This window comes from Echinococcus granulosus, assembly GCF_000524195.1.
Source record: "Echinococcus granulosus chromosome Unknown EG_S00001, whole genome shotgun sequence".
NCBI lineage: Eukaryota > Metazoa > Platyhelminthes > Cestoda > Cyclophyllidea > Taeniidae > Echinococcus > Echinococcus granulosus.
In genome coordinates this window covers 2,716,062-2,739,754 of record NW_020170381.1, presented here as the reverse complement: position 1 = coordinate 2,739,754, position 23,693 = coordinate 2,716,062, and the positions used below count along the sequence as shown (strand labels likewise).

At 41.0% G+C, this 23,693-nt stretch overlaps 4 protein-coding genes across 4 annotated transcripts; 1 reads left to right on the top strand and 3 right to left on the bottom strand. All coding sequences in view use genetic code 11, as the record gives it.

Moving 5' to 3' along the window:
• Positions 1–236: 236 nt before the first annotated feature.
• On the bottom strand, positions 237–2,700 carry EGR_00306 (hypothetical protein; the record flags this gene model as incomplete). Its single annotated transcript, XM_024489555.1, has 8 exons — positions 237–488; positions 765–913; positions 1,623–1,705; positions 1,737–1,860; positions 1,901–2,016; positions 2,063–2,122; positions 2,155–2,234; positions 2,392–2,700. The coding sequence occupies 8 exons, from the start codon at positions 2,698–2,700 to the stop codon at positions 237–239; spliced, it is 1,173 nt and encodes a 390-aa protein (XP_024356233.1).
• Positions 2,701–3,345: 645 nt separating this feature from the next.
• EGR_00305 (Vacuolar protein sorting-associated protein) lies at positions 3,346–5,269 on the top strand (the record flags this gene model as incomplete). Its single annotated transcript, XM_024489554.1, has 6 exons — positions 3,346–3,357; positions 3,409–3,527; positions 4,434–4,467; positions 4,516–4,707; positions 4,746–4,978; positions 5,149–5,269. 6 exons carry the CDS (start codon positions 3,346–3,348, stop codon positions 5,267–5,269), a joined length of 711 nt encoding a protein of 236 aa, XP_024356232.1.
• A 9,344-nt stretch (positions 5,270–14,613) lies between these two features.
• On the bottom strand, positions 14,614–15,717 carry EGR_00304 (Transcriptional activator protein Pur-alpha; the record flags this gene model as incomplete). The annotated part of the gene is made up of 2 exons (XM_024489553.1): positions 14,614–14,978; positions 15,234–15,717. The coding sequence occupies 2 exons, from the start codon at positions 15,715–15,717 to the stop codon at positions 14,614–14,616; spliced, it is 849 nt and encodes a 282-aa protein (XP_024356231.1).
• A 1,118-nt stretch (positions 15,718–16,835) lies between these two features.
• EGR_00303 (Presenilin) lies at positions 16,836–20,491 on the bottom strand (the record flags this gene model as incomplete). Its single annotated transcript, XM_024489552.1, has 6 exons — positions 16,836–17,129; positions 17,208–17,390; positions 17,850–17,893; positions 18,536–18,799; positions 19,026–19,246; positions 20,334–20,491. 6 exons carry the CDS (start codon positions 20,489–20,491, stop codon positions 16,836–16,838), a joined length of 1,164 nt encoding a protein of 387 aa, XP_024356230.1.
• Between the last annotated feature and the right edge of the window lie 3,202 nt (positions 20,492–23,693).

The window sequence follows — 23,693 nt, the reverse complement described above, 5'->3', positions numbered from 1 at the left end:
ATTTGACTGCACAGTATCCTAAAAATAAATTCCAATTACGCGAAAAATTCCCAAAAAGTGCAGCGCCTCGCCGAACTTAATAGGAAATTGCATCAGTCTAATGTCCGGTAGATATGGATATTATCAACTAGAGCACATTCACTATCTGCTATAAGATATTAGCAGAGTTAAAGAAAGCTAAATGTATATGATGACACATTTATGTACATGATTTAAGGTGATTTCAATATTTCAGTTTAGCTGTGATCTGTGGTAGAACATTCAAGGAGCTTGGAAAGACAGAGTCGTTGGCAAACAAAGACTAGATGACCACGCAGGACCTCGACAGCGGCATTACCCTCTGCGTCCGCAACGCCTGCTGGTGCGCGTCGACACAAGCAACAGCGAACAAAAGCCTCACGCAGATCTTGGTTACCGTCCTCAATGTCATGCAGCCAATAGAGCAGACCACCCGAGTCTTCTGGTGGCTTATCCGCATAACCGCCATCCTGAAATACAGTAACGTAGTAATTTTCTGACAATATAAAGGAAACAGGGCATGACTGCCTCAGCGCTCTATAACCAATGGCAAAATATTAACTTCACAAAGCAGCTCTACCTTAATTAATAACAAACAAGACTTATGGATAATAACACAACCCACAAGAGCACTAGATGAATTCTTCAGATTCTAACACCTGACTATTTATAAATCGTTATTTATCAGCGCAGTTTAAAGTCAGTAAATACACAGTTTACATAGATTATTTCGACAATACAGGTACCTGAATGTACTCATGAACACGCTGAATCAAATCACCGAAGAGGACTGATAAGTCCTTCCAGAGATCATCCAAAGAAAGATCGCCTGAAATGAAGCTTCGACTTACACATCCAAAGGATATTTGAAATAGGCACGGGAGGATATCCTTGTCTGTAAAAGGTAAAACTTTATCAATTATTTTGGCAGGGAGAGTAGTTCGGGAAGTCAAGACTAATCTCAATTGGATACTCAAGACGTTCTTGTAGGTGGCTAAATACCAAATAAGGGTTCGCAAACAAGGCAGCCTCAATCTAATGAATATAGAGAATTGAAATAATAATGACTCAGGCTAAACGTGCAAGTATTTGTACTAGAAGACGAGGCAGTGAGAGATATGACAATGCAGAAACTACGAGGGAGTGACTTGAAACATTAGTGCAAAATTTGCAAAAGAAACACTCGGACATATAAATGCAATGGAATCCTGTTCTCACCACAGGAAAAGGCTTTCAACGCGTGATACGACGGAAGATTCGTTAAGATCACATCGATGACGGGCAAAATTAGTCGCAAGGATGCAATATACTTTTCAAAAGGTATTAAATGTGGTTCATCCTCACAGATTTTGCGCATCAAGACACCGAAACTCGGGTAGATGTCTTGGTATCTGGACACTAAAACGGGAGTGTAGATCAGAAGGTGGCAGTGTGATTTCTTATAATACACGGTTAATTCCAATTTCTTCACAAAACAAACAAGCATAGGGAAGTAATAGTATTTCTGCATAACATAATTTTAATGACACAAAAAAACTAACATAGTTGGATCTTGAAGCAGGAACTATCAATAACATTTTAAAATGACAGGATGACCAACGTACTAAGAGTTCGAACCCCGGTGGAGTTAGTAGAATAAAGGTACAGAAGTCGGTAAATGATCTCCACTTCGTTTCCATGGATCCAGCTATTGAATAAAAGAAAGTGAGACAACCCACCACATTTGTTTTTGGGCTTCTTGCAATGAACCGAGCAAGCTTTCATTGCACCAAAGCTCACACAAGCTGTCATCAATTCGAAGGATTGTTTCTATAGCACTAATAGTGTTCATAAGAAGAGATGCTAAAGTTGAACAAATGAGTGATGTTAAAAGTATGCGAACCATTGGTTGAACTACACAAGATAAAGTTGACCCGATCGATGAATTCGAGGGCGAAATGAATGGCGTCTAACCAAACTTGCCGGTGTAATCTTGAGGCAAGAACGGAACGCAAGAGCCTGAGAATTTGTAAAATGGAAATCAAATGGTGAGCACCAACAGTACCTGAACAGTTCGATGAGTATTCGAGTATCGTCGATCACAAGAAGATTTAAAGCATCCACCCTGTTTCAGTTATGCTTGTGCATAAAACCTACATAAAACTTTGTTCTTCTGACAATATACCGCATTGTTCTTCGTCCAAAGACAAATTCGCGAGAACGCCAAGAGAAATTTCCTAAGATGCAAAACAGCATTCTTCTAGTGAAAAGTTAAATTGGAAATAATTTGGAAAATTTTTATCAGTGTCAATAAATAGTGGGAAATAAGGTAAAATACATGGCAAATCGATTATATACATGATAGCCAAGTGAGTCAGTAACAAATCCATTTACAATTAGGCGTGGACATTTGCTTTTGTGAATGCACTCCGTGAATACGGGAACCAGTTGGAAATGACGTAAGTGGGACAGCAATGCTTGATCAGTAGTTATGTCCCATAGGCAGCAAAGTTCCTCTTCTAAAGGCGACTCCAATTCTTCCTCTGTTGCAAATGAACCTTCTTCGGACTCGCTTATTTTAGTAAGAACTTGCAGAATGAGCGAATAAAGCCATCTTTTACTGTAGGCGCTGTTGCCGATCTGATCGTTTTGTTCTTGGGTAGAATCAACACCAGGCGGGGGAGACGGATTTCTTGTGTCCATGACCAAGAAACGAAGAAAAACAGAACTAAAAAATACGGCTAAAATTATACCCGTACCTGTAAACAAAGCACATTAAAGTAAACTCCACTTACAAAAATCTATGAATCGGCTTTACGGGAGACCATAAACCAGGACTTCTGCTTAAAATAGATCGTAGGAACAAAGCCAGTGTTAATATTGACCCAAAAGCAAACAAAGAGTAAGAGTGTAACCATTTTGAGTTAAGGTAAACACGACTCCTACCATACTAAACAACGCTAAAAATCACTATGCGCAATAATGACAAGTTCACTCGGACGAACAACCACATATTTTGATAGTACCAGGTAAAGTGAAGATAGTCATGCTGACTTTGTATAATATACCATACCAAGTGGATGTAGTTACAGTCCAAATACTAGGCTGAAGAAGTCAAACCCGATTACGACGACAAAGCCACAAACCAGTACGAAACGAACAGCCTGCGCATCAAAATGTGTACGCATCAAAAAACAAATTAAAACAAAAAAACAAAAAATTGTTAAATTAAATCAAAAATTTTTAAAAAAAACAGAGCTTTTTAAGTTGTGCTTTAGCGCTGCAGTATAAGAATCAGACGATATTGATATCTTTTGAGGCCTTGTTACGTTACAAATGTGATATTATATGATACCACAGGTAGCCACTAATTTAGGAAAGAGAATGCAATATTTTGGTATTTGATACTAGGCTAGCTTTTTTCGCCGTGTACTGCGCGTCTGTCTACGTGTTTCCGCTGGGTTTAATAAGCTTCGAGCAAGGCTAGTGGCATCCGGGATTTTACTCGTCACCGTGTATACGCCACCACGGTATTATGTCTTTTTTATCTTCAAAGATGCTGCGGGAGCTACTTTATAGCACTATATACTCCTCAGTATTACACATATCATATCATACGAATTTCAACAACGTAGGGAATCAATTCAGTGCTTTTTTGTTAATTCTGCAAAAAAGCAGATTTTGCACTTAAAGGTTTCTTGGTAGTCCCTTTATTATTCGTAGAATAAAAAGCGAATTTTTTATGCCCTCTGTGTCGGTTTGGAATAGCAGGATTTCCCGCAGCAGTTAATCAAAGACTGTAACGCCGAATCCCCTTTGGCAATGACCGTTCTCATTAGAATGCGCAGTTTATTTTTAACGCGTGACCTAATATAACCTTGTTTAAAGGCAGCCTAAATTTTAGTGGAAACGCAATTCACTTTAATGGGTTCCCTTAATGAAGCTATTTTCACTAAAGTCGCTTACCCTTCCCGTTGAATTTTTGTCATTACTTCCCCTGCTTGAGGGCTAGTTTTATCCACCCCTAGCGCGTTGCGCAAATAATCTACTTATGGGATTTGTCTTGGGTGCTTTTGACTAGCCTTTTTTTACGTCAGCTGTGACATCAGGTACCGTATCATTTTTTCGCGTTTTCCCGAAAGACCCGCTATGCACAATTTAAGTATGCATTTACTCAACGGGTAGAAGAAAACACCTTGGTGTAAAACTGAACTATCTGACTTGCCTTACAACTGTTTTGTTTTCCGTTTGTCGTTTTTGTAAATTTGTTAATTTTTTACTTGGATTAATGTCTGAAACTTGACTACTGTTGCAACATCCTCAAATGGTTTTTAATGTCCGTTCATATTTCCACTTACTATCACATTGGCATTTTATTAAGTTATTGCTGGGTATATTCCCTAGTTATTTATTGATTTCGTACTTCTGTAATTTAGCAAGCTTACATTTGGACAACACTGTTTCCACTTCGTAACCCGTCATGGTAGGTTGTACGACACCCACCACTTTATTACCTAGCTTGTTTTGGTAATTGGTGACTTTCACATCCCGGATCGCAGCGTATGCATTCACCCAGCTTTCAAGGCGCTCCTTTCACCGGGTAAAATTCATCATGTATGGTGCACTGGAAATCTTACTAGCCGTACAATTTACGATCAATTGAAATTTATTTGTGCTGATGTTCACGTCGTAAAAGGTGACTTTGACCAAGTATGTTTCCCACTTCATGTTCATTTCCCCAATTTAAGCTTCCCTTCCCAGAAACGAAAGTCCTTACGGTTGGAAATTTGAAGATTGGTCTCACCCATGGACACCAAAGTGTGCCTTGGGGGAGCCGTGCGAGCCTCTCAATGCTCAGAAGGCAACTTAATGTCGATGTCCTCATTTCTGGGCATACGCACGTCGCAGAGGCCTACCAGTACGACGGCGGCATCTTTCTGAACCCTGGCTCTGTTACTGGTGCTTTTACTCCTCTCCAAAGGTAAGGCTCGTACTTATAGTGAAAAGCCACAACAAACTATTTTTTTTCGAGTTAGAACCGTTCGCACGTATTTACTCCGTCACGGATATTTAATCTACCCGTTTTTTCAAGATGGCTATCATGGGTCTTGGCTTCTTTTCTGAAGTAAATTAATTTCTTTCATTATTAAGAGATCCGCAGCCCACATTTATGTTACTGGATATACAGGAAAGCACCATAAATCTTTACACTTACCGGCTGGTTGGCAACGAGCACAAAGTTGAGCGAACTGAATTTCCTCGAGCAGCCTAGGTTTCGGTCTGAAAGATACTCACTGGATGAATGCCAACACCAACCTTCCCTTCTCGTCTTCACTTACTCCACCCTAACTATGATTTGAAAAATACATTTCTAAATTTCACGTACACTTCATTTTGTTAGATCGTACATAACTGTGCATAAATCTGTGGGAGCGAGACATAATGGGGAGAGAGATTTGAGCGGCATTTTAATCACTTTGCAGGCATTAGCTCCGCTTGATCTGCTTCTTAATTAGCGCCAGACGCTGTTTGTGCGCCTGTAATATGAATGGTCGTTTAAAGTTCTTCTCAACCGTAGGAAATCCTGGAATGAATAAGTTCCAATCGTGATCTACAACAAAGCATAGAGGTCAGACTATTACTAGATACCTATTTCTTTTATCCTTCTATTCCTGTGCAAACATCCGAAGTTACGACTGTTCACAAAGTTTTTCAGCAGAAAAGAATAGCGCAGTTAATGCGAGCGTACATTTCTTGAGGAAGACCTAACCTCACATCAGCAACTATAGGGTTTTCGATTATATTTACGTAAAAGTAAAGCTGAGTAAATGTATTAAAATTCAGTCGGCAAACGCGAAATTTATGGCAGATTACTTACCGAGACAGAATTTCACATCCTTCGCCTCAACAGTGGGGGAGCCTCGATGATTTGCCATTTTTATGGACCGTTTGGCAACTTTCTCAATAAACTCCTCTGATAAAATCGTGAGAGCCTATGCAAAAACAAGGACATGGACTAATCGAGGCAAGGCCATCACTAACAAATTATTACTGAATTTTGACACGGATGATAGAATAAATGACAACAGAAGTATACCTCCTCGGCTTCATCGTCAAGTTGTAAGTATGGGTCTGTCTCCTTCACTAGTTCTAGCAAGGACTTGGTGTTAAAAACAGTCTTCTGTTTTTGCTGAGAGGAATCAGTAGAAGTTGTGTTCGAGGTGGCTGACTGACTGGCTGAAGGAGTAGAGGTGGGGAGGGAGGAAGTTGTCTCGGGAAGGGAAATCGCCTTTGGCGTTGACTCGGACACTGACACCACACCATTGGTCTGGGGTGAGGATTGAACGTCTGTGCTGACTGCTGAAGCGGGCGCTACTACAATCGGTCCATTAATCGAGGTAACTGCTGGAGTGAAAACTATTGGGGAGCCTGAGTTAACGGTTGTGGGGGCTTGACTTGAAACGAAGACGGTTGGCCTAGGCGTTGAAACAACGGCAGTCGTTTGCTGTTGCGTCCACACTGCTGGAGCACTGCTAACCGAAATGACGCCTCCCAAGTCGGGAGCAGGACCCACAGTTGCCAAGGGGATTGCGATTGACTGCTGGAGGGACTGTTCACTTATTTGTTCATTCGACCCGTTCATGTATCTGTATCGATGATGAAAGCAACAAAGATATAAAGTATCGACGCCACCATCAGAAGTATACTTGATGACCCACATTACCGACAAAATACAGACGATAACCTCCACACTTCGAGTAGGTTATATGTACCTAACACTAAAAAGTCAAGTTACATTCTAGTCAGTGATAATTTCAAATCGATGTGACGCTAGAAAGTGTTCAGACTAAATCGACAGCCGAGAGGATAACCAAAAATCACATTAAAAAAACCATTTAGCAACGTAAAAATAATAACAGCCACCATGTGCACTAGGATCACAAACAATATCAACCCAAGTTTGAAGAATGAACACTATTTGAAGGCAAAAGCCCCCATAGAGTAATTAACAGATAATTTGTTGTAATCCAAAAAACCCAAATATAATAATCCAAAAGAGGAAATCTCTGTACTTAGCTTAACACATTTACACAAACAATAGTAGGAAAAACACTTGCCAAAAAATAAGAAGAGGAAATATAAAACATGATGGAAGCACTTTACCAGTGAATTTGGTGGTAAGACATTATAGATAATCGAGGCGCCCCAGCACAACTCCAATAGCTAACGCTGCGCAAATTGACATGATACAGACAAAACGCGCATGCACACTGGAAATGGGCGTTCTGGTTTGGACCTGTATTTGCTCTTACACGATTTGAGGAAGCAAGCTTATTTATTTTGGCGGTATTTACTGTTTTTGTATTGGCGATGCTTTCATAGATTTTCGATTATTTGAGGCACAGCAAGAGTTCATCAGCAATAACCAAAAAGAGGTTGAGAACCATCATCGTCATTATCACAGGAAGAGCTTTCCCACCTTCTACGAAACTCACACAAAATTGTGTGATCATCGTTTTGGATTATATTAGCTTTATTGATGCTTATTTAAAAGTTACTATTTGGTATTTCTTCTACCTCTTGCCTTATACCATTGGAAAGCGAACATTGTGTAGACGATGTTTTTACTCAAGCAATATTGGGAAGGTTTTCGGGTTACCAAAGTTATTAGGATATAAAGGTTTACTTCCGCCTAGAGTGTCCGTGACATCCATTTGGTTACGAAGTTGATGTAACCTGATCTCTTGTCGCCCAAATGGTATACTCAAACACATAAGATCTATATGAATAAATGAGACTCTTTCCCAACAATCACCTCTGTCTTGATGCTTTTAACTTCTTTCAAATACTTTCTGCCTTTCCAGAGAAGAAACGAGGTCTTACGCTGGGTCTAGTTTCGAGCGAAACCTATTTATGTAAAGAAGAATTATGATTTAGTTGGATGCTTACTGTAGCGTCCCGGGGCTCCCTGAAGACGAAAGAAGACACAATACTCGGGCAGAATATATATATTCAGCACGGAGAAGGTGTCTGGGGTATTGGCATGGCCCAAAAGGCCAGCCCACCCAGCGAGGTACAAGGGGGCTAATTCGAAGTACAAAAGTCGCGCCTCACCAGAACCGAGGGATAAACCACTATCGTGTTACATTACTAATTCAAAAATGCCACAGATTCTTATAGTATATCAGACTGGATAGTTCACATTGCCAAAGTAATATTTAAATTCCCAAATCTCCTATTTGCATATGAAAATACCGATTTTGGATAATCTTCGTGGTCGTTGGCGGAGTTTCGTGACTACGGTTTAAGACCCTCTTCATTTTGATTGCATTCTATCACTAACATTGCTCTCCAAGCGCTCTAAAATGCCACAAAAATTAACATTTTTACACACTGTCCACCAATGTCCATTTGCTACATTCTCAAATATTTATGATATTTTGGCCTTCTTATCTAGAACAACCCAAAATGTACCTTCCATCCTCTAAATCATTTGCACTTAGTAACGACCATACTTTTTAATGCAACGTTAAGTGTGAAATTGATTTACACATTTAGCTATTGTAATAATGTCAAAAATCGTCATAAACAGTCTCATTCACAATTTTGGACGACACTTCACCCATTGCTTAACATTAGGTGCAACTCCTCATCCTAGCTTCGACTTCTCTTGTCCCTTCTTTATTCGCATAATTCTATTTTGCGGAACCAAGTGCAGCTAATGCAGCCGACTTAAAAATCGACTATGCCTTAGATACATCACCATAATAACCCAGTATAACTGTACATCAAGCTTTTGAGTATTATAAAAGGGGGACAAATAAGTTTCCTATTTTTTGCGGATTCGCAAATGTTTTTATAGTAGTTATGGGTACTACTGAATTAAGCGGGCATCATCCCAAATAAAGCCTTCAATCGTCAAATTTCACCTTAGTGACGATGTGGAAGTGAACAAGGCTAGTCCTATTACAATCATATTTGAGCATTTCTATGCCACTCTCGGTATTCCCTGTTATCACCGATATCACTCTACGACCTCCTTTTAGACATCTGCGTCTCCATTGTTGGAGTAAAGCGCTAATTCCACTTCGATCGCGCTCCGAGCTTGGTGACAAAACATAAATTCAAAAAGTTGGTAGTTGGGTAGCTTTATACGAGCAATAGAGCATACTTAGTGAATATTTAATGCAATCAGTAAACTTGTATCCACCTGTATGATATCGAAGCCCGAGATCAGGTGGTTTGCAAGTACGACTGCAGACACCTTTAGCAGTTTTGGGTTCATTTTCCAAACTCACACAAAAAGGAAGTTGGTATCTTTGAAAAGATGTACTATTATGTGTTTGTGATGTCCGAGAAAAGTGGTTTTGAATGTTATAATTTCAGTTTAAACATGGTTTATGGCTAACATACGACTCTTTCCATCGGATTATAGACTACAGGCAGACTAGTTTACCGACTTGTTGCAGTAAGCTCAATTTAATGTTTTTTTTCCAAGATATTAAGCCCTGTTTACACCTGGATTTATGACACACCAATGCCACGCTAAAGAAATGGGGAGGATGAGACTGAAGTCTATAATTCTCATGGTCATATTTACATCCCGATCCTATGTTGCGCATTTTCTCGTTAAAATGCCTCTCAGGCCTCAAATGCGACTTTTAAACTGTTTAAAATTAGTAAATCCTTAATCTCCTCTCATCTAGATAGAACGGATCCTCATCTCCTTACACAAGTTTATTAGTCATTTGACCCCTGAAAGTCGCAAAAACAGAATTAGTGATGTATCTGCCCCTCTCTTAATACGCAATGTCTGATGTTAATAGATGGATCTCGACTTGTTAGCAGCGTAAATGCAGGCGAGGGGCTGCCTTTTATCATAGCCTATTGTAATGTGACATCCATAGGGCACAAAGAAGTTTAGCAACATCGGAAGGATGAGATTCATACTACAAAATTTGTGGGTGTGGTCACAGAGTGGACTAGTATAGGCACCGAAAAAAGGTTAAAATTGCTGCACAATTTCTAAGCCACGGCCTTCACAGTGAAAACTTTTCCACGCCTTCTTACACCGCCAAAAGGCTAAGGCGAAACTGGCATGCAAACTTGTCTTTGGGAGTGAAGATTTGTTGGTTGAAAAAATATTGGATTCTGTGGCACTCTACTTATGGAGCAAATCAATTGTTCTCCATTCATGAGTATTTGTCTGTGATTAAAATATTCAAGAAAATGCGTGTAGAGTACCCAAACCAAAGTTGTTTCAGATACAAATAAGATGAACTAATGGAACACTTCCAAGAAACTTAGACTTGTCCCAATGCAAACACAGCAAAACAAATTGTATTGCAGTCAGCCAGTTAACGTTGTCTGACCGCGGATAGCTGAGCCAAATTTTTTGGGTACGTAATATAAGAAACCGAAGTAGCCGGAGTTCTAAGTAGGCTTAACCTACCCTGCCACACCTGACGTAGAGAACTTGTTTTTATCACAGGCGGTAAAAAGTTACGCCAATCCCCTTGTCATGCACAGTGAACTTAGATTGATACCTTTCTCAAATTATTTGAGTCCCAAAGTAAACATCTCCAGAAAATGGAAACAAAACTACAAATGATTGGATGTTATCCAAAACACTGAGCTTATCCGGACAACTAGGACGTCATTCCCAAGCCCACGCCAGATCAATGATGGTAGTTGCTAGCCAGGTTGAAGTTTCTAGGCTGACCGCCAGATTTACGCCGTTCTAGAGCTCTTGACCCGTGTAGGGTGATGTGGTGAGGGTTATCAACACATGCTCGTAATGCCGAGGTCGAATTGGTATGCGCTTTAAGGACGTTAAGACCGGTAATTGTGCAGACTATCGAATGGAGTGCGTGGACACTTTAGAAGACGTGTCGACATTTTAATGGAGGCCGATTACAGTGGTGTTGGACACTATTTCGGTCCATTTCTGCGAATACATAATTTCCATAGTAGTGGTACATGTTTTCCACTATTTTGAAGTGTTGCGCATTAAAATATGGATAGGAGAAAAGTGTTGACTTTAGCTGAATTAATTTGAGCAAAAACCTGGGGACCACGATAACGGGAAACCAGTCGCACAATTCTACGCAAATTAACGCTCTATTAACAGAAAGTGAACACAAAAACAAGTCTAAATTTTTCCACCACAGTCATTAGCCCGCCAATCAAAGTTCGCAGCTAGGTTGCCCGATCACTGCTTTGAAGATGACGGATAGGAAATGTTTACAGGGAAAACTCACTGTTAGTTGCAGTTAAGCACAGAGGTGGTGGAGATGACCCACAACTTGGCTCACATCTCACTTCAAAATAGGGCTTTTGGAGAGTTCAGTCTCTTCTGCCCGTTAAACTGTCTAAATTCAAAAGGTGGATCAAGGAAAGGTTATTAAGATACCTGTATAGATTTAACTTGAGAATTTTAGGACGTAGTAGATTCCTTTAATCTAGTAACCCGAATAAACATCTATTTATAAAACATCCACCCTTAATAAAATACGTAAAGTTAACTTTGATTTCCTTCATAAACGTTTGTGAGGGTTTGGATCTATTTGAGTTCCTGATTTCTGTAAGTCATTAGCGAAATTGAAGAGATATTGTGGACGTGAGAAGGCATACCAGCAATGTGGATAACCTGCCGAATCTGGAGTCTTTCCCGAAGTCGTAAGACGTCATGGTAGAACGGCGAACAACCTGATACTGAGCACAGAAGGGCTGAGGTTACCGTTGTGGTCCAGAAGCGGATACTTAGGTGCCCGCGTTATCCAGCGCAGGGTTAAGCAAGTTATCCAAGCACTACGGATCTACTACTAGAGACTATAACTATTATTGACCAGAATGCCGTGACACCCATTAGGGGACCGATGAGTCTACTCAGATAAAGGATTAGCTAAAAAGAGTGTCGTGCTACATAATGATACTATCTTCTATCATAAAACAAGGAAGGATTTCAAAATGGCCCTAATTAGCAGCTCTACGGGTTGTTCCCCCACCTCAGTCCAAAAATATCGCAATATATACGTAATGTACCAACAAAATATCCTATGAATGTGTTGAATTTGGAAAATATATGGAGGATTGCCGGCATGATTTAATATGAAGAAATATGTGATGTGAAAGACTTTTGACCGGAGTCGTGGGATCTCCCGTATCAGCCTGTTTTCTTCCGCCTTAGGGAATCATAGTCACCCTTCGCCACTTCGACTCTTTGAGTAAAAACATGTTGTGGGATGGAGAAAGCAGGAAATATTCTGATTACACCATGAAATCCCACATTTAGCCTTGATGGTGTGACCAGTATTTGACACTCATTTTTAGTGAAAAACCATGTCCGACGAGTAATTGCCTCATTTACCCTACCGGTAAGCAAGATGCAATATTAAAACAATGGGGAATTCGAATAATATTTGTCTGCAAAAAAAGCAGCTCCGTAAATGATTTGGCTTGACTTAGTCTGTAGCGGTACTAGTCAGTTCCATCCCTTAGTGTTAAAACTGTCTTGAGCCAGCACTTTAGTTACTTTTGTGACAGCGATTTTGGGTGACGTAGAAAAACATCACAGATAAAAAGGGTAATTTAATAACCCTTATCACCACAACTAGCATCTTCAACAAATGTACAAAGCGATTTAAAAAAAAAAGTCTGATTGACTCAGACGATTGCAAATGAGGTGAATTCCGAAATCGGGTTAGTCACTTACAGGCGTAAGGCATCGAAAGACTCGAGCCGTCGGAAGTACCAAATTTCAACAATCCCAGAAATGTTTACGGCACGCCAATTTCGGAACTGATTACTATCAGTCGCCAAAGTCTACAAATTGGAAAAATCTTTCTGAAATCTACCGATTGCATGCCCGCACTCGCGACACGAGGAAAGCATCGGTGCAGCGTGAATTACGGGAGGTTAATCTTCATAGGACGTGCTGCATAACAGAACGAAGGTGTCACATGGAGAGTTATCAAAAAAGGAGGTATATCTAAGTGCATCAATTTATATTGTCTTCTTTCGCATCCGACGCTTATATACTATTGAACAAATTGGATTTAGCTCGGTGTAGACAACCATCTCATCAAATGGGTAACAGAAGACGAAATGGAAATTTCTTTAAATTTACTGGAATAGGATACCATTATCTCAATAACTAAAACACAAGATCTGGTGTGAAGATTCCTTGTGGAAAGGAATAAATTTTAGCCACAGCCATCCCAATAGTTGTGCATGCAGAAGGAACTGAATTCGGGTCGGTCCCAAGCTAAACTAGAAAACCCTTAGAACAGCAGATGCAAAAGGCATTAGCGAACAACTTTTAACCATAAAAAGGGGATAAAGGGGGATCTACTGAATGTTGTCGTAAAAAATGAGTGGAATAAAGACATTAGTTCTCATGCTGCACATCGGTATTGCTGACAAATTCCAACGATGCGTGCATGACGAAATCACGAGGTTTGCAGCAAACAACAACCTGATTCTGGATAAAATTTGTGAATTCAATTACACAAAAAAAGTGCCTTGTAAATCCGCACTGCCTGGATTAAGATGTAACCAAGCCAATGACCACGATGAATTCGGTAACTGCTGCTAGAACCTTCACCGTCCGGCAAATCGTCACCGGTTTCAGGTGAACCTCGTTAACCATAGGCTAAAACATATTTAATGAAAGTAAGTAACGCTTAAGAGCCTAAAGGTGAAAAACCCCCAGTTACATAACCAATCAGCGCTAACTTGCCACATGCTAAGTTTACTAAATAGATAGCAACTACCTCTCGAGAGACGCCTTACAAACGATCTCCCCTGAAATGGCGGGTAACTAAAAAATGAGTGTTATTTGAACCCTGAAACGGTAATAAAATCTGTAGAGGTTTTAATCCATTTATCTGTCACCAAATAAAAGCAGTACTTTAGAAGATAGTGAAATTCCAACCTGCTAGTGATGTTCCGAAAGCCAAATATAAGTGCACTGAACTTCAGAAATAGAGTAAAAAAATCACATGAACCTCCACAGCACCTTAAAAATTCACAAGACATGTGCATCCAAGCCACAGTCAGTGAAAATCCCGCCGTGACTCATCCGTTCGGGCACAAGCACGAACTGACCCGCCCCTATCCTAAATCGGCGCAGACACCGCATCCGAGAAGCGATTCCATAAAACATACCTCGGATGAAGATTACGAACCATACCCATGGCCGAATCCACTTCTTGCAACAATACCCGCTTCATTCACTAGCAGCTTAAAACCTCGGAACCACCCACTCCATTCTCGTTCGTATCCTCAGGAACGTACCACGGATGGAGGAACATTCGCGCATGTGCTCAAAACTAACTCTTGCGAAAACACAAACCCGCCGCGCCGGAAAGTCAGACCACGGCCAACGGCTTAACATGCAGGATGGAGTCAATTCTTGGTGAGAATGAATCCATTGGGTGATTATCAAACGCGTTACCAGCGGCATGATGTTAGGAAAAAGCGCTGGTGGCAAGACGGCATGCACAAGTGAGGGAAGACGGACAGGACTAGAAGAGCATGAAGAAACGTAGAATACAGAAGTGAAATAAGTGTAGGTAAGAACAGAACCGGAAATTTGAAAATGGATATGAGCAACTACGCCACAGAAATAGTACTTGGCTCAGAAGCAAGTGGTGCAAGTGTTGAATTCTCTGCTGCCTTGAGTTTATTGCCACTCTGTTCACCACCATTCTCCCCTTCTTTCTTTTTGGGCATCACACCAGCAGCCTTTTCATCCTTCTCTTCAGCCAATTTGTTGCCCTCGGGTTTACTGGCTAGTTCATCCAAGATGTCACGGAAACGAGACCAATGGTGTTCAGGAATGGTGACCGCCGTCCTGTAATTGGCACGCAATTCAGATATGCGGAGAAAAACACCGTAGCGATTAGAGCCCACATCAAAGTAGAACGTCTTGTTGCCCGCGAACAATACCTTTGCTTCTGGTAGTTCAGATGTCGCAACTGCAAAGGAGAATGCACCTCATGCTATTACCGAATTCAGGTGAAATTTTCCCCAAAGAAATGAGTGAATTGGTTACTACCTTACTGCTTACTGCCACATAGTCAATTTCACAAAATTAAGATCAAAAATAGCAACAGATATCAACAGTACGCTAGGGTTCACCAACACAACCTTAGATTTCCGATAACCTCAAGTACTAAACTAGTATCCAAGACATTTCAGATTAACACTATTAAAAGGAGTCAAACACATACTCAAATCCTCATCCCTGCAATAATCGTTGATAAGTTCTGCAATTCCATTGCACATATCCGATAGTCCATCTGCTGGTAAAGCTATTTGCACACGAACACCCATTGAGAGCATTGACATCCTTAAAAATCGACCGCGCTCGTTCTCCCTGAGGTCAAGATAGTAGCGACGATTATCCCTTGCAATGGCTTCGGATTCAATTAAACCGTCAGTAGCAAGTGATTTAGGGTCGTGCGGGGGAAGCTTGTTAAGAACCTCGAGTAGTTTTTCCAACTTTTCCCGGAGCGCTTGAGCGGCGGGGATTGACATCAAAATCCGAGACTTTTGACCACCTACGGCAGCCTCAGTGATCTTTATGAACCGACCGCGCGAATTCTGCTTGACGTCAAGGTAAAAACGCTTATTTTGAATCTGTATTGTCTTGGTGGCCAATTCTTGTTCTTCGATTTGTGGCGCTCCTCTGCGCTGCTCGTTGTTTCCAGACATTGTTACCACTCTAGCTTTCGCTTGACGTCCAAACTACAAACCAGCTCCAACTCTGCCCTAGAACAGAACCACGGTAGCTGTTATTGATGTTAACAACAGACATGATACAAAAAGATAATCGGGCTCGAGGCCAGAAACACAAGCATTAAGAGGCGTATACGTAAGTGCACTAAGAATTGAGATAATCTAAGACATTTAGATTGATATACTCTAGGTCTGATTTCAAAACAATCAAGGAAAAACCAAAACCGAATATAAGCTAGACGAACCTCTACAAGAAGACAATGGCCTATAAGGCAGTCACAGTATAATGAAACATTAAAACAAGGGGAGATAAGGAGTCCAAACATAGATGTGTCACAAAATGTGACAAAGCCATCTACCTCCATAAAGAAATTAAGCTTATCACATTTTAATGTAACATATTCGAGAACAACAGTATTTCTTTCATATACCCCACGAAATTGGTATTTTGTGTAAATGACTACATAAACTATTAACTGCTGTTTTGTAACCACAGTAGGGAAATTTGAAAAGTTCAGATGATTAAAATAAAAGTAATAAATTGATTTGAATTGCTAATAGGTTTAGTGGCCAAGTTCTTTTCAGATAAATGAAATGGGTCTTTTTAGCGCTTATATTAAAGAACTGATGTGCAATACACTTGAAAAAACCATTTCTGCATGCACTAGTTGATGCCCAACAAGCTGTCTGTTAAAAAGAAGATGCCGCTGAAATTAAGTGGCCTTTTTGTGATGCTTTGTCACCCCGAGTTTTCAGGGTCGTCAATGGCCCATACTGGCATGGTTTGTCAACTTACACGAGGGTTGATGTCTTACTAACAGCCAAAATGCCTGTTTTCCTCTTCCAGGTCTCAAAAACTACATTTCCCGAACTTAGAAAAATGAACCAGCACAATCGCTACCATCCCCTTAATGATGACCCAGCCGTGCAGAATCATAGATGTAAATTGCGCATCAGTGGGAAGAGGAATCGAATCAGAAGCCCTCGACACCCCACCCAAACGAGAATTCGCAAAGCACCGTGGAAGAACACTCATTTTAAATGAGATTGAATAAATAAAATCCTAGTCACAGAGAGGAAAAACGCGATGCAGACTAGAAAAAGAGGCGTTTTTCAGAGGTGGCACGGATGAAGGGGGTGATGACGACGGCGGTGGAGAAGTAAAAGACAATGCCGCATGCAATGGAAATTGGGAGAGCAGGAAGGGCTTTCCGTGCTACCCCCAGCGCCACGATAGTGAGGCACATGCCCACCAGGATGGCTATGTAGCACGCCACTGCAGTCAACACGTCGCCGTCTAAGGAAGCGCGTCCTATTAGGAGGCTGTAGAAGATGAAGTCTCCCAGACCCAGCTTCACCCCACGCTCCTCGCGTTCAATCACATCTTCCTGTCCGGGGGAAAGTGCTAATAAATCCTTTTGAAGTGGCCAGGGTAGTGGCTATTGAGCTAGAGTGAAAAATCTGACCTGCAGGTCCCTCAAACGATCGTTAGCACTCTCTGGCTGTTCGCCACCATGCCCACTCTGCATTTCGTGCGATCTCGGCTCCACAGAATCGACTGTCAAAGGAGGCGTGAAGTCGCATTGCTCCTGCTGATTTGTATTACCTTCTCCCTGATTGGACTGTTGCCCTTCCGAATGACTTAAGTCCTGATACGCAAAATAGCATTCTGATTGTTGAAAACTCAATACCTTACGACTGTCATTTATGTTACCAACTTAACCCATCACGGATGCCATTAATGGCCCTTAATTTGTGATACTTTACGTGGAAAGCTACTTACCCTTCGACAGCCTTAAGTAAAACCCTAAAAATCAATGGTCATGATAGTAAGTAATGGTGGGTATTCGTAAAACTGCCCTGAAATATACCTGCAAAGTAGCTAATATTCATGCAACTGTAAAAGAAACTCTACGTAATGATAGGGAAATCATTTCACTGACAGAGATTCTATTTAGTTGTTCACTTTTAAAGCACCTAAAAGTGTGTCGGTTTTTTGTGCAATTCGTGATATTTTCTCATCATCAGACTGCCGACAACCATCAAGTGGCAGGCAGCACTCGGAAAATCAAATGCAATTTCGCAATAACATTTCTAAAAAGGCTTACGTTGGCCATCTCACTTGGTTGAGTCGAGTTGCCTGACAAATTACCTAAGAAGCACAGTAAACCAATCTAAGTTTTATGAAGGTGAATTGTACAAGTGTAAAAGGGAGCGCTAATAGTTGCGCAATCTGTAGATAGTCAGGTATCAAATATGCCCAAGATGGGACACTAGATTAGATAGGGGACCAAAAAGTGGCATAACAAACAGACACCAATACCTTCGCCCACTGGATAGCAAAACAATGACAACCCAATTTCTTCTGAATTTCGCCCCCAAGCAAAAGATCTATCATCTCATGAAGTCATTGGGAAAGTAAAAGACTTGCTAAACTAATCAACGGAGAGGATAACCTAGAGGATAATCGCTTAACCATGATAAGCGATGACTCATTTCCTAAACGCATTTCAGGGAAGGTAGGTCGAGACAAGTGCATTCGTTATAAACCGTAATAACAAACCGGAGTCGTAGATTCATCAAGCATACAAGCATGTGATGTGTAGTCAATTATTAGCACCTGAAAAGATACATTTGAACTATGTGCTGTAATTCTCGCAATTCTTGTAGCTCACGCTGACGAAAGACAAGGCATGTAAAATCGCTACATTATGATTTTAAGATCAGTAAACCCCACTGGTTGGAAGTAACCTCAATTAGAAACTTGACCCAAGGGGCAGATAGGGAGGCGTACCCATTTCGAGGAGAGGCGCGAGAGAGGAGGGCTGTTGAGGAGATGGTTGACTAAGATAAGCGTGCTCTTCCGTCGGTTTAACGGCAGGACCCACGTGCGTCGAGTGAGTTTCCTCGTCCCCCATCATCGCCACCGGCTGCGTCGTGGCGATGTAGGCGGTGGTTGTGGAATAGACCATAGCAGGAAAGAGTGGCTGATTGCGTTCCTGCGCCATCTCCACCAGCATGCGAAGGGGACCTCGTGGACAGAGGACTGCTATCAAGTCTACAAGCAAGCGAACCGATAATGCTGACCCCCCATACACGCGATAAACTAATTCACTATAGAGAACGGAAACCGCTGAAAATTAACAAAAACGTTAATTGGTGCCGAGGCATTTCTAATGAAAGTGTACGCTAGGAAGTGAATAGAACAGGTAGGTTGTACGAAAATGTTACGGTGCCAGACCAAAGGAATTTAAGCATAGTGAGGGAGTGAATAAGTATCCTACCCCAGATGGCCAGCGCTCCGAGGAGGACCCAGCAGGTCCACTTAGGCAAAAATTTGAGGAAGATAAGGGCCATTTGGACGCTGTTGAAGATGAGGTAGGCCTGTTGCAAGATAAGAGGGCTACGCCAGTGAATGGATATGAGGCCCAGTACTCCAAAATTCCACAGAAGAATGGCAAACGTGATGTTATCGAAGAAAATCATAGAAGCCCGCAGTAATTCCCTGGAAAGAAATTAATGTCAATTTACTGAGCGGCATTTACTTGGACAAAAAGCTCGCCAATGTAAAAAAAACATCGGCAAATGAGCGTATGGCGTGAGCACTTCCTAATGTCATTCGGACAAGTCATAAATAAAACAGCATCATAATCACAGTTTTGGCTGCCTAAAACTACGTGGTAAGTCCAGAGAACACAAGGCGGGAAGTAAAGTGATCACAATAAATGAGAAACTAGTGTTGAAAATGAAAATATCCTAGTATGAAAACCGAGGAAAAAAAGCAGTAAAATTTATTCCAAATTGATGACATCTCCAACGAACCAGTTTTTTGTCTCAAAAAGGTAGAGAAAAAGGTTTAACTCACGTGAAAAACGTAAATGAAATGACGAAGACAAGAAGGAATGTAGTCGCGACAAGCCAACCCGTGAGGCACTAGGTAAAACTATTTATTCGTTAATTGATAGGTCAACACAGTGAAACTGCACGATAAACATCCATAATTCAAGTGATTTCTCAAATTCACACTAACAAACTCATATCAAGATGAAGTCGAAAGAGCACTTTAGGCTAAGAACCCAAATTGGCATGACATTTTAGTAAAATTATTTTACATCAATCTTTGAATATAGAAACAGGGGGTCAAGGTTCTTACCTCAAATTTAGTATACTCAGGAATAAACCTACCTTGTAGCACTTGAATTTGAATAACAGCACAAGAAGGAAAGTCATGACAACTATGACGCTCAAAAATATGACCACATTTGCAAGGGTTTGCCAGGTCTGGGTGCCGATGTCTGCGTTCGGTGTGTGAAAGGGTGTATAAATAAGATAGACGTCAGTTGTGGAAAAGTAGGGCACGGTTTTGCTGATGAAGACCACAAGAAACATGCATATTGACACCGGAATAAAAAGGCTAGAAAAGAGAGATTAAATTCACACAATTTAAAACATAAAAGAGGACAGGGATGAATGAGAAGTAATAAGATCATATGAGCAATTTTCGGCATATGTATGTATACAGCTATGTACGCGTGTGCGTGGGTGTGTGGTGTGGACCTCCTGTATCTCCAATACGTTAATAAAGAATGCACCTTATTATCTGCTTAGCACCAATCCGAATGATAAGCTTTGGATCGACAGAAGAGCGTCCAGTCTCATTTGCGGCCTGAGGTTGCTGATCACCCGATGTGCTAGGTCTGCCGTTGAGATGTGCATATTGGTTTGGGGAAGAACAACCCACAGACGACATTGGAATCTACAAAAGAAACTCGGCCCTGACAACAACCAATGCACTCTTATGAAGTGTGCTAGAGTGAAATAATAAGTTCAGGACTCCTTATTCTAACATTATCGAAATCAATATACACAGACATACTTTAGTTAACGGGGATAGCCAATAGGGATCCTTCAGACCGCGATGGTAAAATGACAGCTTCAACAAAATGCATTCCAGGAAGCTGAAATTAAAATACCATAAAGAATATTCTAATACTTAAGGCAAATTTTAATCCCACAAAATTTATTGCAGCACTTTCATCTATTGATGCAGCTCTATTCTGCTCCAAATCATTTTATGGCGAACATTACCAACGTGCGTTGGATTCATAGAATGTTGTAATACGTTAGTTGTTTGCTAACTCGCAGTTTGGGTAAAAGGATCACTTAAATTGTCATTATTGCGCCTTCGCCGGGTGAGCTGGCGTCTGGGCCATGCCAGCAGCCCAGTCCCTACTGCAGGTTGAATATATGTGTATATATCTTCTGCTCGAGTATTATGTCTTTTTTGTCTTCAGGGAAGTCTTGGAGTGCCAAAATACACTTGGCAAAGCAGGATGCCTTGAAAAAAGTTCCGTATAATCTAATTTTCTTCCCAGGTCAGGAGCCATAATTGCATGGCAGTAAATGTATTACCAATGTACATGAGAATTGGGAGTCTACTGCCATAATCCAGCGTCCATGCGGCTGAGCGGAAGCACAATCGGCAGAGATCTAGGTATTTCCTAATCAGATGCAGATTTACATAAACTAGTATGGCATTATACAGCCTCTCCCTTTCTTCGAGTATCGGCTCCCGTAATCCACTTGGTGAGCCCTCCGAGTCGTACATTATAAAGTAGTCGGTGATGCAGGCAAAAATCCACGAATCAGCAGCGCCAGCCATCAAACTTTCGTGTGACTGGGAGGATATTTGGTTCCAATGGCAATGAATCGTCTTGATAATTTTGCTAAATCTAAAATTTTGTTTTGTTTAGGCACCACTTCGGAGAAGGGGGAAAATGCCCTGTCCTCGGACTGATGGAGATTAGACGATGCTCCACAACAAGACCAAATCATGTATCCACCAATAGTCATAGGGATGCCGACTTAAAAGCAGATTCTTTGATAAAAGGCATGATTAAAATGTTCCATACAGGTAATTTTTCTCCTCTATTCATCCTTACCACCGGAGCATATCTATTTGGATTCTACTCAGCTACTAGAAAAGTAGAGGATGTGTCGCGAATTCACATAGGTGACATTTTAATACAGGTACCGTGGACAGCCCCGTGACAAACTTTTTAGGCGGTTCACGTTAAGCATCGCTTCAGTTGTTAATAGCTTTCCCGCAGACTGCGAAGCTAGGTCAGTTACAGAAGGTCAAAGTACTTTTTGTCCCTTTGTTAGGAGCATTCACAGGCTCTTTCATGACATTAAGGTTTATCATCCAGCAACGGAAACCAGACTATTTGTCCTTTCCTCCGCCACTTCACTCCCACACTAGTAATCAAGTGTTTATTAAGTATTTTATGGAGTTTTTTATACACCATAATTGGTACAAATATATGTGGCGTTCCTAGTCCTCCCAGAAGTCCTAACGAATTTAAAGCACTGTTGAAGGGCATATATTGGTGGCTATTGACATGACCCCAAACCATAGTGAGGAGCAGTAATGCAGCCTGTGGAAACTCAAGTGCCTGTGCAATTCTAAACCATGTGGCACATACTTGTACCCGCAAACCATAGATTTTGGATTCTCAAATCTCTTTTTACCCATTCTATTCCATTTCCTCAAGGGATTTTTAAATGTCCGAATTTTTTCAATTTGTGCATACGCTGATTTCCGCATCTAAATTATTTTTAGGGACAGTTTTCAACTACTTTGTATGTGAATACTTGAAGAAATCTACGAGTGATTTCAAGGAAATCTATTGTAGCATCCCGATACTTTCCTGAAAACAAAAAAGACAATACTCATGCCGAGCGCATATATTCAAAATCAGCGGGGCTTTTATTACCGGCATGTCCGGAGGCAGATCCACCCGGCGAAGATACAATGGCGGAGACCTAAAGTGGTCCTTTTACTAAAACCGCATTACATATCAATTTAGTTCCATTTTTGGGTAAGAGATCAGCCACACTTCCTTATACACATACAAATCGCCCTACCCTTTGTGCAGAGCCTTTAGACGTACTTAGAGCACCTGTATTAAGGCGTTTCCTCCATTCATTGCACAAACTTTGCAAAAATTATACCAGATCTCTATTTCATGAACTGCAGCGGCTTCTGCTGAAATACACGGTTCCTTCAAGTTCTGCGTGTTTTGTCCATTTTACAGTTTTACCTATTTTTACCTGCTTTTGATTAGCTAATCAATTTTGGCAATCGGAGGATGTTCTACAATGCTAATGTAAACGACACCAAAACAGTCATTTCACTATACCTACTCAGCAAGTTACCATTTGGTTTCCGATTACTTCAGTGACTGATGAAATGAGAGGTTTTGGGGGATGACATACATTTCACACCAAGTCCATCAAGTACTCGTAAAACTCACAAATAATCGGTAAATTTGTTCATTTCCAATGTGTTGTACGAACCAATGGCGGTTCCAACCTGATCTAGGTTGGAACTACAAATCCCACTTGTCATGCTAAATCGGTCATTTGTTAGAGAGTATTTTAAGGCCATATTGGTTCCTCCTTGTTGAGATGTTCTAAACCATGTGTTTTCAGTTCAATTAAAAGCGGAATACAAAATTTAAAAAAAGCATTTCACATTAATAATTCAGGTGAGTACGACCCTAAGTGGACACAGAGAGCACACCTGCGAACTGATTCTTCAGATCGTGTCGCGAACGAAATCCCTCAGCAATATCATTTGGTAGCAATTTTCCCTAGAAAACTGCAATGCTAACATCTGCCTTACATCTAAATGCTTGAGTGTGCCAATGCCTATACGCCCACTTTCCATCTTGAATATCAGCAACCTCAGTCGTTTCTGCAGTCGTAATTAGCCATGCTAACATGGAAGATGACCTGTTATGATTATGTAGAAGGACCGGTGGGGGGGTAGGGGCATGGCCGGAATGCCACACCTTCAGGTCAGGAGTTCAAGTTACGCAGTCTGAAATCTGGAAATGAAGCTAAACATCACCGATGCTCCCAATTTTCCATTTATCGAAAAAACCTCA